This window comes from Mesocricetus auratus, unplaced genomic scaffold, assembly GCF_017639785.1.
Source record: "Mesocricetus auratus isolate SY011 unplaced genomic scaffold, BCM_Maur_2.0 Super-Scaffold_100676, whole genome shotgun sequence".
In the NCBI taxonomy this organism is placed as follows: Eukaryota; Metazoa; Chordata; class Mammalia; order Rodentia; family Cricetidae; genus Mesocricetus; species Mesocricetus auratus.
The window spans coordinates 13,307,685-13,324,358 of NW_024429266.1; the positions used below are offsets into that span (position 1 = coordinate 13,307,685).

Below are 16,674 nucleotides of genomic sequence, written 5' to 3' on the forward strand. Positions count from 1 at the left end.
TAGGCTATGAGATCCTCTTTCAAAAGACACAATAACTACTATGGGGCATTCTTGTAATCCTAGTACTAGAGAGGCAGAGGCAAGAAGATTAGCCAAGTCTGAGGCCAGTCTGGTCTAAACACTGAGCTCTGTCAGTCAGGGCTATATCCAGTGAAACCATGTCTCAAAAAAATAAAGCAACAAAAATAAATAAAAACAAAACCACAAAAAGCGTTAAGTCAGATAGAGGCTGAGGCAGGAGGTCCATTGGGTCCAGGATGTCACCACCACCTCCTCCTCTTGCAGAAAAATCTGGTTCTTTCAGTTCAGAGAACATGCAATGTTCTTATCAATATCCATGTAAGCTCAGCACAGGTTTCTTGAATGTTTCGAATGTTTTACAGCAGTGACACTAAACAGAGAGCTTAGGCAAGCACTCTACAGCTAAGCTCCACCCCAGCTCTAATTAACAGGTTCCTCAAGCACGGTATGGTGACTTCAAAAAGGAGGTAGAGGTAGGTGGGTCTCTGTGAGTTCTAGGCTAGGCCAGTCTGGTCTGCATAGTGACTGCTAAGCCATCTCAAAAAACAAAAACAAAAACAAAAACAAAAGATATTCTTTTTTTTTTTTTTTTTTTTTTGGTTTTTTGAGACAGGGTTTCTCTGTATTGTTTTTGAGGCTGTCGGTCCAGCCTGACTTCGAACTCATAGAGATCCGCCTGCCTCTGCCTCCCGAGTGCTGGGATTAAAGACATGCGCCACCACCGCCCGGCACAAAAGATATTCTTTAAGCCCTAACTTTAGGAAATTTTTTCTTAATTACTAGCAAATAAAGATCAATTCTCTAAAGTGAAAAGTTAATACTTGAGTCAATGCAATGAGTCACACATAACTGAAGGAAAAGAAGAATATATTCAAATTGTTATATATATTTAGAAAAGCACGACTCTTACCTTTTAAACTAACAAGGGCTTTTGCTGAAGAGCCTGAAATTAAAAATAAAACAGATCAGGTGGGTATGATGGTGTATGCCTTTAAAGGTGGATCTCTATGAGTTCCAAGCCACCCTGGTCTATATAAGTGAGTTCCAGGCTAGCCAAGGCTACACAGTGAGACCTTGTCTCAAAAATACAAGTAAAAAACAACAACCCCCTCCCCCCAAAAAACCCAAATCAATATATATCTCATAATTGAAGTTAAAGGAAAAGAACTTGGTTTAGGTATAAAAGTGTTCCATTTAGTTTGAGCTATATTGAGCTCAATATGATGGTTGGATATGCAAAGTAAGTGCAGAGCTGTGCACGGTGGATCATGTCTGAAGTCCTAACATATAAAAGGCAGGGAGAGGACTGTCACAGGTTCAAAGCAAGCCTGGGCTCCATGGTGGCTCCTGGATGGATACCCTGGCCCTGTCTGGGAAAGGAAAGGAATAAGTAGCCTGGCACTCAACTTAAGAACTGCAGAGACAAGCCGGGTGGTGGTGGCACACACCTTTAATCCCAGCACTCGGGAGGCAGAGGCAGTCGGATCTCTTGAGTTCCAGGACAGCCTCCAAAACAATACAGAGAAACCCTGTCTCGAAAAACCAAAAATCCAAAACCAAAAAACTGCAGAGACTTGGCCTGTCTGTGGAAACTGTGACAGCAACTGGAAATCATTCTGACAGAAAAATGAGTAAGGACAGAAGTAGTTTTTCATCCTCATTCAAAAGTGCTCTAGCACTGGAGGAAAAGAGAAAGAACACTCACATTATCAGAACAAAAATCAGAAGAGGTAACAGGACAGAGAAAACAGAGAATAGACATGATCCAGAGACTCTCATAGCCAAAAATAAGTCCCTGAAACTTTAGACGGCAAGTATGTACAATACTTAAAGATCTACACAGGAAAATGGAGTTCAGAACACCCAAGCAGGACTAGCATGCATATAGAGGAAGTCACTAGATATAATTATAATAGAATAACCAGGGAGCACCTCCTACATGCAGAATCTATTATTAATAAAGCTCTTTAGGGGATCTGTGGCAGGTAACCCATTGTGAGAAACTCAGAGCTACAGTATCTGTTAACAGTGAAGGCAGGATCTATGAGTGGTAGAAATAGGAGAGTCAATAGGGTTTTTGCAGTTTAATGTTCAAAGGTTCAAATCATGGGTAAGGGAGTAGGGGGAGAAAGCCATAAAATTTTCTTAGAAGGGCTGGGGATACAGCTGGGTTGAGTACTTGCCTATTACCTTCAACCCATAGTAACACAAAATAAACAAATAAAAACTCTACTAGGAAGCTTCAAATAAAATACAGCCAAGAAACAGTAAGGTGGGCAGAACAGACAATCACCAAGGACCCAGGAGAATGCAGTTCACTCCAGGAAAACAAGGGTAGACACTGCCTGCCTGCTGTCTGAGTGCTGCTCCTGCTCGGGCAGCAGAGACACCACAGCAAGGAACTAAGTCAGAGTCCCTGCCTGCGGGGTGGCGCTCCTGCTTCAGTCAGGGGACAAGCAAGCACCCGAGCCAGGTGATGATGAGCTGTGGAAAAGTGAAGCAGGTGACAGAGGAGTGTGGCAGGACAGACTATTTTCATGAATTAGCTTCTCTGAAAGGGCCATTTGAACAGGGTTCTGAGAAAAAGGTAAAGTCACAGGGTGTTCATCTCTATCCCACAAAGGTGGAGTCATAGCTTGAGGATTCTGACTTACTCCTTTGCCTTGTTGTGAGAGGCAGTATAGCAACAACAGGAGCGATGGCTGTGCAGCTAAGAGTCTGCACTGCTCTTGCAGAGGAACTGAGTTCAGTCCCCACACCTGTGCTGGGCAGTTCTTAATCATCTGCGACTCCAGCTCTAGGGGATCTGAAACCTCTGGCCTCTGTGAGCACCTACACTTATATGCATACACCACCCCACACACATACTTCAATCCCAGCACACGGGAGGTAGAGGCAGGCGGATCTCTGTGAGTTCGAGGACAGCCTGCTCTACAGAGTGAGTTCCAGGATAGTCAGGGCTATACAAAGATGCCCTGCCCAGAAAACAAACAGATAGGTAGGTAGGTAGGTAGGTAGATAGATAGACAGACAGACAGACAGACAGATCTTCTCTTGGCTCCTGTGTAGAACTTGGCTCTGCTATTTCCTTGCTATGTTATTTTCCACAACTGTGCTGTTGCTTCTTCATGTGAAAAACAGAGAGTAAACAAGTAAATATAAACAAAAGTGCTTAGGACAATCTACATAACACATGGCCAATTTTCAGATGGGGTCACACTACATCATCTGTCCAAATTACCCATCAGTTTAAAAACATCTGGTTAAGTTAGAATCCTGTTCTAACCAGTTCCATTTATTCAACATTCAACCAGTATTTACTAAATGCTTGGCATAAGCAGTTTGAAAGCAGAGGCCACCATCAAAGCCTCCAATCTCAGAGTTTGTATGCTAGTGCAAAGAGACATACAACAAATAACTACATAAATCAGTAATTATACTTCATGACAGTTACTATAAAGAACATAAGCAGGAGTTAGGGCAAGCTTCCACGGAGGTAACATCTGAAAAGAACTAGCTATAAAATCAAAAGGAACCCCCATGCACCCCAAAAGCAGGTCAAAACATGGGAGGCCAAGCAGAAGGGGGAATAAAAGCCCTGAGAAGTTAGTTTAGATTGAGTATCTGATGGAGAAAATGATCATTGTGCTGGGGGGGGGGCTTGAATGGAAAGATGAAAGCAGGGTGTGCTTAGAGGTGGGAATGCAGGTGTATTCCCAGCCATTCTCAATTACTGTGGCAGGAATATCTGACTAAACAACTTAAAGTTGGGGAGATTTGTTTTGCTCAAGGTTCCAGAGGTTCCTCATTCATTTCATTATGGTATAGAGGGCACGGAAAAGCAGAGAGTCGATGTGATGGCCAGGACAAAAGAGAGAAAGGAAGACAGGAAGATGCCAAGGTAACAACACGTAATGACCACGGACAGAGCCCCCTGACCTACTTTCCCCAACTGGGCCCCACCTACCTTTCCCCACCTCCAATAATGCTATCACATGAACCCACCAGGGACAAATCCGTTTATAAGGTCAGAGCCTTGTTTTGAAGGTACGCTCACGGTACACAGGTGTGCTGCACTGATCTACGTATTTCTCAATCCAATCAAGCTATCAGAATTCACCACCACACCAGGCATGAGAAAAAGCAGTAAGTAGCTCTGCTCTGGTGGGCTGCTGACCAAAAATCACACTAACAACTATGTGACTACAAGTGAGACAGCCCCCCGAGAAGCCATACAGTGGAATGGAAACACTTCAAGAAGACATACTTGCCACAGAGGACCAAAAACAACCTCAAAATCTTTTTTTTTTTTTTTTTTTTGGTTTTATGAGACAGGGTTTCTCTGTTTTGGAGGCTGTCGGTCCAGCCTGGCCTCGAACTCACAGAGATCCGCCTGCCTCTGCCTCCCGAGTGCTGGGATTAAAGGCGTGCGCCACCAACGCCCGGCCAACCTCAAAATCTTAAACTGGAGCCGGGCGTTGGTGGTGCACGCCTTTAATCCCAGCACTCGGGAGGCAGAGGCACGTGGATCTTTGTGAGTTCGAGACCAGCCTGGTCTACAGAGCGAGTTCCAGGACAGCCTCCAAAGCCACAGAGAAACCCTGTCTCGAAAAACCAAAAAAAAAAAAAAAAAAAAAAACCCAAAAAAATCTTAAACTGGAGGCTGGAGAGACGGTGGTTCAGCAGTTAAAACACTTTCTCCTCTTCCAGAGGACTGGAGTTTGGTTCCTAGCAACCATGTTGGGTGGCCCACAGACGCTTATAACTAACTCCACCTCCAGGGGCATCCAATGCCCCTGGCATCTACAGGCATTGCACACACATGCACATACCCACATGCAGACACACATATACATATAGTTAAAAATAACTTTAAGGTTCTCAACATGGTACTCTAAAGAAGAGGAGAGCAGCCTGGAGAACAGCAAATGCAAAGACCAGAGGAAAGGGAGCGCGGCAGCACAGGGAAGAAAAACAGTCCAGCAACTCACACAGCATGAGAAGCCGTACAAATGAGCATGCGTCTTAGAGCTAGCCACTAAAAGGTTTTAAACAAGGGGATGGCTGGGAATGATGGCACACAGCAACTCACACGGCATGAGAAGCCATACAAATGAACATGCATCTTAGAACTAGCCACTAAAAGGTTTTAAACAAGGGGGTGGCTGGGAATGATGGCATACACCTGCAATCCTAGTGACCAGGAAGAGAAGTAGGATGCCGCAAGCTCAAGATCAGCATGGTCTACAATTTCAGTCAGGACAACCAGAGATAATATACATGGAGACTCTGCCTCCGAATTAAAATACAAGATAACAGGAGGAAGACATTTCTGCTCTGACAGGATCCCTCTGACCTTCACAGGTGGGAAAGGAGTAGGTTACTGAAATGGTGACAACCCAGGCTAGGTGACGGTAAAAACTGCGCTGAGTGTTGGTGGCACACGCCTTTAGTCCCTGGAGGCAGAGGCAGGCGGATCTCTATGAGTTCGAGGCCAGCCTGGTCTACTGAGTGAGTTCTAGGACAGCCTCTCGGGAAAAAAAAAGTAAGAACTGAGTCATACGGAAGGTAAAAGCTCCAAGACTGAGTAAATGTTTAAATATGGAAGTGAGGAGAAAGCACCAAAGGTAACTAGGTTTCTGCTCAGGCACAGGAAGACAAAACTCAACCAGTCATCAAGACAGGAGCTACTGGAGTACACATGTGCAAGGGAGGAATTCTGAGATAAGTTTTGAATCTCTTAAGTTTGATGGTCATCAAGGCAGGAGCTACTGGAGTACACATGTGCAAGGGAGGAATTCTGAGATAAGTTTTGAATCTCTTAAGTTTGATGGCCCCTCTGCAACATCTAAGAGATGTGAAATAGCAAGAGCTCAAGAATAGAAGCTTCGAGCAAAGGTTTTTCCCACATCTAAAAATCATGTACTTACATCAACTGAAGTAAAGATCATATGAGCAGAAAGCAAAAACAAAAGATATGAGTAAATGTGTGTGTGTAGATAGATAGATAGATAGAGAGAGAGAGAGAGAGAGAGAGAGAGAGAGAGAGAGAGATCGAGGGAGAGGAAGGGAGGGAGAGAGAGAGAGAGAGAGAGAGAGAGAGAGAGAGAGAGGAAGAGAGAGAGAGAGAGAGAGAGTTCTTTTTTTCACCTGGTCCCAGTAAGTACTCAGGAAATGATAGCTTTTATTATCGATGTTACAGGGGCTACTAACTAATACACTACAAAGCTCCCTTAACTAAACTGGGTCTAAAAAAATAAACTATGTTGTTCATATCAAACTGAAATTACTTTCATTTCCCAAAAACATGCTCTAATTAATAATATTATTCCACATTCAGTTCCATTTTAGCCAAGACTTTTAAGTCTGTTTGTGGTAGTGTGTAACAAATCAAATATACAATTCCTGCTTTTGACAAAGCTGTAGTTTAACTAAACACACACACACACACACACACACACACACACACACACACACCACACACCCCTCCCGCAACCAAAGTACCAGTACCAGAGACATTATGTGGTAATATAAACGATTAGGTTATACATAGCTAATTAAACAGTGTAGCTGATACCTGAGTCTCAAAATAAACCTCAAGTTTGTACAAAGAGCAACAGTCTCTGTGAGTTCGAGGCCGGGCTGGACCGACAGCCTCCAAAACAATACACAGAAACCCTGTCTCGTAAAAACCAAAAAAAAAAAAAAGAGCAACAGTAAGAAGACTTCTCCTGAAGGTATGCTCACAGATGCACCTTGAGGTGTGTTTTACTAGTCTCCTGGCACTTCTCAGTCCAATCAAGCCATCAGAACTAGCCATAACAGCAGGTATGAGACAAACGCTTAAGTGACTCTGCTCTGGGGGCTGCTGACCAAATCACACCAACACACTGCAAGAGAGACAGCCCCTGAGAAGTCACACTCATCTCAGGATAAAAGCACACAGCCCAGGCTGGCCTCCACTTGGGCCTATCCTTTTGTCTCAGCATGTGAGATTAACACATGTGTCACTGTGCCCAGCTTAGAAAAATACGCTCAGATGGCCGGTGACATTTGCAAGCATCCTAAGCAACAATCAACCAAATTCTCCAAACAATAACAATAAAACTCATAGATGGTATATACAATACAGTAATCACCAACCATATAATACAAGTCAAGATTAAGGAAACAAAACAAAACAGCACCTCAGCCCTTCTAGCCACATCAGGAGTGCTCTACAGTCACATGTGACCAATGGCTACCCTACTGGACGCCAGAAAAGTGAACATACCATCACTGAGAAAGTTCTTTGGACACTTAGCACTGATCCAAATCAAAGCTAACACACAAAACACTTTGACTACAAGTCTTCACCAGCTCGGCAACCTCAGCTTTTGACAAGAATGTATGAAGGAATGTGTGACCTCACAGAAAACAGAATTAGGATACCTTGAATTTTTCCTTTACAGATACTGCGAACAGAGATGGGGCTTTTTGAGACAGGGTTTCTGTGTCCTGTCGTCCTGTTGAGGGCCTCCAAATGGTTAAAAACAAAATACTCCTATGTCATAGAAACAATACAGTTGTTCTAAACACAGATTGCTCAGGTTTGTCCGTTTTTCCAAGAAGGGTTTCTCTGTTGTAGCCCTGGCTGTCCTGGAACCTGCTCTGTAGACCAGGCTGGCCTCGAACTTGGAGATCCACCTGCCTCTGCCTGCCTCCAGAGTGCTGGGACTAAAGGTGTACGCACCACGCCCGCCCGAGAATCTTTTGTTGTATACTCTGACCAAGTGCTACAAATACACACCACATAGTACATGCTGATTCGAGACCATTTTGCAATTAAAATATGTCTGTTTTTTTATAGTTTGTGCAATATGAGAATTACAGAATTGTTGCCTTGACCCTAGGTTGCAGAATCAGTGCTTTCCCTGACCGCGCACAGGTGAGTGAGTAAAGAAGGTTAAGTAGGGCAATGCACAGGAGTGGGTGTCGGGCTGAGTGACATCCACGTACGCCGCGGAGCTCACACCCTCGTGTAAAGACACCCCATCTTCTTAAGACACATCCACTAAGAAGGAAGTCTGGGAATGGAGCTACCTCAACACTGTAGCCAAGCTGGATCATCTCCGGAAAGGTCCACGGCCACCTGTAGTCCCAAGGGAAGGGGCCAACCCAGTGTGACACGGAAGGAAACACTTCCAGGATGGACACGGGGGGCCGGGGGAGCGGCGGGGCGATCACAAGTGCCAGCAGGAGCCGGAGCTGTCACAGGATCGGAGCAGAGGCCCGGGCATGAAGAGGGGCTGAGTCCGAGGTGCCCAGCCCGAGCCCTCCCGGCCCCCGACCGGCGAGTTACATAACCGGGCGGGCAGTGAGGAACGGCGCCGGCGACTGGGGGCCGCTCTTCGCCCACCTCAGCCGGGGGCCGCGGTCGCTCCGGGAGAGCAGCCGCCGACTCCAGTCAGGACAGGCTGGACTCCCGGGCTTTCGGTTTCCGGCGCTGGCGCTCACACAACCCCAGAAACAGACACACAGACACCATAACAAAGGCGGCGACGCGGCGGTAGCGCCTGAGTAGGGAGACCGGGGACTGCGGTGGGCTGGCAGCCATCCCACCTGCCCGGCAGCCGGACTCGGCCGGTGCGACCTCGGGACAGGCAGCCGGCGGGAAGGAGGGCTGCTCCGAGACGCTACTTACTCTCGTCAGGCAACTGGTCGAGCTCCGCCATCTTGAACGAGCCGCGCCGCTTTTTCAAAGGCTGCCCGCCCCGGTGCATTGTGGGGCGGAGACTGTCTGCGAGGGAGGTTCGAATGAGGAGCTCGCGGCCCGCGGCGCCTGCTCCCGCCAGGCCGCCCGGCTCCGCCCGAGCCTGCCCCGAGGGGGCGTCCGGGGCTGCCCCTCCACCCCGGACCCGGCTGGAAGGAGGGCAGGGGAGGCCGCGCCGACAGGCCCGGTAGGGCCGAGCGCGGGGGGGCGCGGCGCCAGCCCCGATGCGCCCGCCCGCGCCACCCCCCTCGCCTGCGCTCGCTCCCGGCGCGCGGCCCGCGCTGCGGCTGCGGGAACTGCAGGCTGTTTGTTTCCTGAGGGGAGCGGGAGGGAGGCCCGGCCGGGTGGCGCGGCGGACCAGTCCTGGGTTCCCGGTCGCTTGGCACGGAGGGGCTCTGCCCGAAGTAACGTGTGCTCGGCTCCCCGAGCCGCGTTTCTCGGGCGCCTCCGTCCCCCCCTCCACCCCCCCAAGTGCCCAGGCCGCCCGGCGTCCGCTTCGCCTGCAGGTCACAGGCGCGGGGTCCTGGCCGGCCCTGGCCGGAACCTGAGCTGCCAGCGGCCGGGGTGAGACCTTGAGAGGTCACCAAGTTGGTGTAGGCCGACGACGGCTAGCGACCTGTCCTGCGTTCTTTCTGTCAGGCGTTCCACCCGAGACCGGTAGTGAGCTGGGAGCCTCACAGTGACTAAGGATGCTTGGTGAAGATACTAGTGACACTGGCCGACTGTAATGCAGGAGAATCCCCCCCCCAAACTGAAAGAAGCCCCGGGGAAGATTTCACAGTTCCCATCCGTATCGCTTTACGGTATTAAACCATGGCTGCTTTTGAACAGTTCCTTTAACAAGCGTGGTCCATCTCCCGGGTCTTTTCTCCAAGACTTTATGAGGAGGGCCTGGTCGGAGAATCCTGCAGTTAGGCATTTAAAAGGAAAAGCGGGTGGATGGGTGAATTCTAGAACTCAGAAGTTAAAAGACGGTGCCGTGAGGTGAGAATGGATCCAGACAGGCCTGCCAAGGCTAAGTTGGACTTGGTAAGAGCGATAGAGTGGGGTTTTAAGTGGTAGGAATGGCAGGTTTTCATTTATGGTCTAGAAACAAACGAAAATGTGAGGCGCAGGTTGGAGAAAGACAAGAGGAGGACCTGGGAGAATCCGTGGAAGACGACAGGTCAGGAAAAGGGAGGGCAGCAGGTGACGGCTCTACTGGCTGTGGAAGTTGAGGGCGGAAGTCGGGTTCCTGTTTGAATCATTCCAGGCAAGCTTAATTCTTGTGGTTCAAATTCTCAGCTGTAAAATGCAGGGCAAAAGCATTTGTCTTAATTAAAAGTCGAAAGACCTTAAGGGCTCCGTCCCCCGCGGTTAGGTCAGCTGCTACTGCCACCACCTAAGATAGTACCAACCGCAGAACGCAGGGTGGGGCGTGTTGAGCATCTTCGGAGACAGCAGCGCTGGGCCCCGGGTGACTGGGTGAGGGGGTGACAGAAAGCAAAAGGCCGGTTTAAAACAAAGTAACCTTGCCCTGTGAGTTCATCTGACCCCACCTGAACTTCCTCAACACATCCTGACCAGCAGCACAGTCTCTAACGAGTGGAATCAGCCGATCCTTCGAGGGGTTTGGGTGTGTTCATCAACTTGAAAATGAGGTCAAGCTTAATCCACTTATGACGCTATGACAAAGTATCTTGTGACTTAGTAATTTGTAAACAACAAATTTATTTCTCGCGGTTCTGGATTCTGGAAATGTCAAGGTGGTTGTGCTAATATTGGCGAGGGCTGCTTTCTCCTTCCACAGGTGCCCAACTTCCTGTTACATCTCCAGAGGTGAAGGATGTGCTGTCTCCTTCAGTGCTGAACTCTGTAAGGGTGCCAGTCTCCAGTCATGGCTTAATAGCATTGCATGAGGGACTGAATTTCAATGTGAGTTTTGAAGGGGACACCATCATTCTGCTAACAGAACATTAACCATAGGATAAATTGCCTTTAATTGTGCAGTCCAACTTAAATGACGTGATCTGTAGCTTATCTTGTTTACTTTAAAACACACACATACATACTCACATACATGCTCACACACATGCTTGAGCTCGTTGGATTTGATGGTGCACTCCTTTAGTCTCAACACTTCATGCTGTGTAGCAGTTTCCTGAGATTAAAACCTTCCATTTTAGAGGGAAATATCTTAAGATGTTTTCAGGGAGGTTAAACAACAGGATATTCTATAGGGAGATGAAATGCTGCAGGAGCATTACACCTCAAGGAAGTTAACAACTCAAAAGAGTTTCAGAGCTGCGTAGTGGTGGCACACACCTTTAATCCCAGCACTCAATGTTTGTGAGTTTGAGGCCAGCCTGGTCTACAGAGCAAGTTCCAGGACAGCCTGGGCTACACAGAGAAACTGCCTTGAGAAACAAACAAAAAGTTTCAGGAAGTCCCTGAAACTGACTAGATTCAGTAAATACTCCCTACTCCAAGAGTGTATAAAGAGTGAAAACTTCTGAAAGTCACTTTCAGCTAATCACAGCTGCCTGGAAGAAGCAGAGGTTAAGTCCAGCAGAAGCAGACCAGCCAAAGCAGTCTGAAAGAAGGAGAGACCTGCTGAACTGCATAGAAGAAACAGAAGTTGAGCTGCCTGGAAGAGGCTCTAACCAACTGAGGCACTTGGAGAGGACTCTACAACTGTTGAGTTGCCTGCAGATGACAGTGTGCTGTGGATGGGTTTTTCTTTGGGCCGCCAGCTCACACAAAATAACATGGAGACTTATTACTAATTATGAAAGCTTGGTCTTCGCTTAGGCTTATCCCATTATCTCTCTTTATTGTTGTTGCTGTTTGTTTTTGGGTTTTTTGTTGTTGTTTGTTTTGTCTTGTCTTTTGAGACAGGGTTTCTCTATGAAATAGTCCTAGCTGTCCTAGAACTCAGTCTGTAGACTAGACTGGCCTTGAACTCACAGAGATCCACCTGCCTCTGCCTCCCATTAGCTCTTATAACTTAACCTATATCTTTTAATCTATATTCTTTCGCATGGCTCAGTTACCTTTACTCTGTACCTCCGGTCTCACTGGCGACTCTCTGTCCAGAATCCCACCTATACTCCTGCCTAGCTATTGGCTGTTTAGCTTCTTATTACACCAACCACTGTGACACATCTTCACACAGCGCAAAGGAATATTCCACAATAGTGTGCCCTAGGTTTCTAACTTTTCAGGTTGTCGCACATGCAGGAGTCTTTAGTGACAGCTGTCTTTGGGTTATTTAAGCTCCTCTAAGTAACCCCAATGAAACATTGGTTGCCAAGTTGGACTTTGGTGGTAACATGCTTTGGGCTTTCATTGATTCCCTATTTAGGATGTAGAGAGATTTGTTCATGTCTTTCCAGGAAAAGTCTGCCACCAACACTCGGGAGGCAAAGGCAGGCAGATCTTTGTGAGTTTGAGGCCAACCTGGACTACATAGTGAGACCCTGTCTCAAACAACAAAACCACTAAAGTTTGGATAAGAACACTGAATCATTAAAAAAAAAAAAAACCTAGAGCTGGGTGGTGGAGCACGCCTTTAATCCCAGCACTCGGGAGGCAGAGGCAGGTGGATCTCTGTGAGTTTGAGGCCAACTTGGACTACATAGTGAGATCCTGTCTCAATAACAAAACCGCTAGAGTGTGGATAAAAACACCGAGTCATTAAAACAATAAACACCTAGATAAAAGCTTGGATATTTATAGGATTCTATGCCCAGAATCACAAAAACAAACATGAACACACAAGAATATACTACAGAACTGACAGGATGGCTCACGTAAATGCACTTGCTTCCAAACCTAATGACGTGAATCATATCCCTGGAACCCACATAGCAGAAAAGAGAATTAACCCCCCACAAATCGTCCTCTGTGCATCACATAAAGTAAATTCCATTTGCAAAGTATATATTCATAGATTATATCCAGAACGAAAAGACACGTGTGTTAATAGTGGCTACCTCTAGATAGTAGCTACCTTTAGATAGTAGAATCATGGATGGTTTTTATTTTCTTTATATCTGTTCATACAGCCTTTCTACAGAAAAAAAATTAGTTTTAAAGTATAAGCAAGCATGATGACATAGTCTCTTGGCCAGGTGTGGCAGCATATGCCTGTAATCCTAGCACTTGAAAGGTGGAGGGAGGCAAGAGTATCAGGAACTCAAGGCCAGTCTTCACAGCAAGTTTGAGGTTAGCTGGGTACTTGAGACCCTCTGGAATTAAAACAAAAGGGGCTGGAGAAATGTTTCAGAGGTTAAGAGCACATAACGCCCTTACAGAAAACCCGAGTTCATTTCCCAGCCTCCTCAACTCCCAACTGCTTGCACCTCCAGTTATGGAGACTTTGACACTCTCTTCTGACCTCAAGGGCAACTTATTCATGCACATACTTCCCCTCACACATATACTTAATTAAAAGAAATTAAGGCCAACAATGCTGGGCATGATAGTATACACTTTCCCAGCACTGGGGGGTGGGAGTGGGGGAAGACACAGGCAAATCTCTGAGTTTTAGGATAGCCTGGTTTACATAGCAAGCTCCAGGCAAGCCAGGGCTACATAATAAGACCCTGTCTCAAAAAAAGAAAAGTAAATAAAAAGTAGCATATTTATGAAATTCCATGAGAGGAATGTACTGATAAATTCCACAAAGTAAATGAACATTAAAAATACACTAAATGAAAGATGCCTGTCTCAAAAGATGAATTGTGTGACTCTATCAGTGGGAAATGTCCAAAAGAGGCAAATCTATAAAAAGAGAAAAGTAGATTAAAAGAGGCCAGCAGCTGCTAAGGCTGAGTGAGAAATGAGTAATCAGTAAAAGGTTTAGGATTTCTTTTGGGGTAATGAAAAGTTCTAAAATTGTAGTGATGGTTGCAGACCTGCACATCTACTAAGAACTATTTAGTAGACTATTTAAATAGGTCAATTGTATGCCATGTGAATTGTATAGTAATAAAACTATTATTGGAAAAGCTTTTTTCCCCTCATTGTTAACCAGCTTTCTGTCGTTTGACACCCCAAGGGTCTAGACCCACAGTTTGGGAAGCACTACTGTATTGCAACTTTGAGGGTCAAGCCTTTAACAAAACAGACCTTTCTGTGGGAGATATTCAATATCCAGTGGCACAGACCTTAAGATGCATCTCAATTTCTTTTTTTTTTTTTTTGTTTTTTTGTTTTTTTTCGAGACAGGGTTTCTCTGTGGCTTTGGAGGCTGTCCTGGAACTCCCTTGGTAGTCCAGGCTGGTCTCGAACTCACAGAGATCCGCCTGCCTCTGCCTCCCGAGTGCTGGGATTAAAGGCGTGTGCCACCAATGCCCGGCAAGATGCATCTCAATTTCAAATTTCTGGTAGTCAATTGTACCAAACTTCTTCTCTTAAACCAAAGATAATAGACCAAAGAGATGCTCTTCAGGGCCCTATGGGATGGTTGGCGTTAAGCTGCTCCCCTTTCCACCCTGTCCCTTTAGTAGTCTGAAGACTCTGCTAGAAGGAGAAGCTGCTTTTCTTGTTGGGCCCAAGTGGCTACAGGAGAAGGCAAACTGGATTTGTAACATCTGTTTTGTTTTTGTTTTTACTGAGTCCAGAAATGCCGGTGAGTTGACTCATCTGGTAAAGGCACTAGCCTTCAAACGTGGTAACCCAAATTCAATCCCTAGGACCCAATGGTGGAGAGAACCAGTTCTCATCAGTAGTCCTCTTATCTGCATGGAGTGCTGTGGTACATATTAATCAATTAATGTAATTTAAAAATGACTCTAGGAGATCATCAAATAAATGGAGGGAGGGAGGAAGAGAGAGAGAGAGAGAGACTTAGCCTATCTCCTGGTGCCACAGTGAGAATTAAAGATCTAAGATCTAAGATCTAAAACTCTGACTCACACCCCCAGCTCATAAACACCAGCTCCCTCCCACTCCTTCCTATGTCCTGCTTTGTTTCTTTTTTTTTAATATTTATTTATTTATTATGTACATAGTATTGTGTCTGCATGTATGCCTGCAGGTGAGAAGAGGGCACCAGATCTCGTTACCGATGATTGTGAGCTGCCATGTGGTTGCTAGGAATTGCATTCAGGACCCCTGGAAGAACAGCTAGTGATCTTAACCTCTGAGCCATCTCTCCAGCCCATGTCCTGCTTTCTTAATCTGTGCCCAGAAAGGACTAAGTGCCCTTTTCTTTTTTTCTCTTTTTCTTTTTTTTTTTTTTTTTTTTTTTTTTTTTTTCGAGACAGGGTTTCTCTGTATTGTTTTGGAGGCTGTCGGTCCAGCCCGGCCTCGAACTCACAGAGATCTGCCTGCCTCTGCCTCCCGAGTGCTGGGATTAAAGGCGTGCGCCACCACCTCCCGGCCTAAGTGCCCTTTTCTAAGACACTACACCTTTAGTCCCAGCACTTGGGAGGCAGAGGCAAATGGATCTCTGAGTTTGAAGCCAGCCTGCTCTACAAAGTGAATTCTAAGACAGCCAGAGCTACACAGAGAAGCCCTGTCTCCAAAACAAAACAAAAACAAACAAACAAAAAACACTGCTTCTAGAAACATCACTCTTAGCAAAATTTACTGGTGCGTCTTGGTTAACTTGGTTAACTTGGTTTTCTCTACTCAAGATAGAGCCAAGACAGGGAATAGCCACAACCTCTTTCTCCAGACCATCCCATGTAAAAGACTATGAAAAGTTAGATAGTCATTCTGTATGAAAGGATGGAGAGGAACAGCTTCACCACATGCAAACACACTGAGTCAGTTTCTAAGCGAATAGAGGAAGACAGAATACCAGGGTACATTCAAGGCAGAGTCATTACCAAAACAAAAGACTGGACGGTTCAGTGCAGAAGACTTGAGCCTTCCAAGGTATCCCCTTCAGGATATGTCGTGGGGTGTAAGGCTTTTATATTTGAACACATGGCCCCTGGCTGACTGTGTCACTTTAGGAGACTTCGAAGACTTCAGGAAGTGAGGCCAACCTGGAGGAAGTAGATTCCCAGTGACTTGGTCTTTGTTCTTACATTCCTATGCCACTTCCGGCCTAGTCTCTTCCTCTGTTTCCTGGTCCATCAAGATGTGAGAAATCTGAAGCACAAACTGCTGCTGCCATGATTAGCAAGAATTTTGCCATGACTTCCCAGCTATGATGGGCTGTACCCCCAGTTTCTTCCTGCCTCAAGTTGCTTCTTAAGTAAGTATCCTAGAAGGAAACATTTAGAGCTGGATAATCTCTGGACATGGTAGCGCATTCCTTTAATCCCAGCACTCTGGAGGCAGAGGCAGGAGGATCTCTGTGAGTTTGAGGCCAGTCTGGTCTGCAGAGTCCCAGGACAGCCAGGACTACATAAGTCACTTCAGGCAGGAAGGAACTGAGGGTGCAGTCCATCATGGCTATCACCGTGGAATACATCAGATGACGCTCTGTAGCCATCACTCTGTGGGGCATTTGGGGTCAGGGCGAATCTGCCTCTTGGAATTGTTTAACACTTGTTTCTTTAGTGAAACCCAGAGACAGTCAACAACTAAGGCTTTTTCTCAAGAGATGGAATATGCCCACACATACATAGCTCAGCCCAAGGGATACAAACAGTTGTCGAACGTATGCCCATGACGGTTCAAGACCTGCAACTACTGTGCACCCTGTGAACCCAGTCATGGGGAGACTAAGGAGCCTGCACCAGGGACCTCAGTCCCTTTATTACCGAGCCTCTGCTGTCACCACTGTGTCCTCTGCCTGTATAATGTGAACTGGGAATCTAAGCCAGTGAGCTCTTTGGCGTAACGCTAAGGGTGAGGACAGGACTTCCATGGAAAGCACTTCACCCTTTGCCCCTCTTCTTGTCCTCTGCAGGTGTCAGGCCTGCTCCCTGGTCTGACTTCCCCATGCTCTGTCCTTCCCA

At 46.5% G+C, this 16,674-nt stretch overlaps 1 protein-coding gene and 1 long non-coding RNA gene across 3 annotated transcripts in view; one reads left to right on the forward strand and one right to left on the reverse strand.

Moving 5' to 3' along the window:
- Window positions 1–8,801, reverse strand: part of Lin9 (lin-9 DREAM MuvB core complex component) — a 42,158-nt gene extending 33,357 nt beyond the window's left edge. Inside the window, exons 1-2 of one of the 2 annotated variants that reach the window (XM_040738466.1) lie at window positions 8,705–8,801; window positions 932–964 (exon numbers count right to left, since the gene is read on the reverse strand). In XM_040738466.1, coding sequence (XP_040594400.1) covers window positions 932–964; window positions 8,705–8,783 — 112 coding nt within the window. In that variant the 5' untranslated portion in view covers window positions 8,784–8,801. Of the gene's footprint in view, window positions 1–931; window positions 965–8,103; window positions 8,249–8,704 lie in introns of those variants that run through there. The other variant, XM_040738467.1, reaches the window with a different exon arrangement.
- A 74-nt stretch (window positions 8,802–8,875) lies between these two features.
- LOC121136923 lies at window positions 8,876–9,603 on the forward strand. The gene is made up of 2 exons (XR_005874107.1): window positions 8,876–8,960; window positions 9,413–9,603. It is a non-coding gene; the product is annotated as an uncharacterized LOC121136923 (long non-coding RNA).
- Window positions 9,604–16,674: the final 7,071 nt, after the last annotated feature.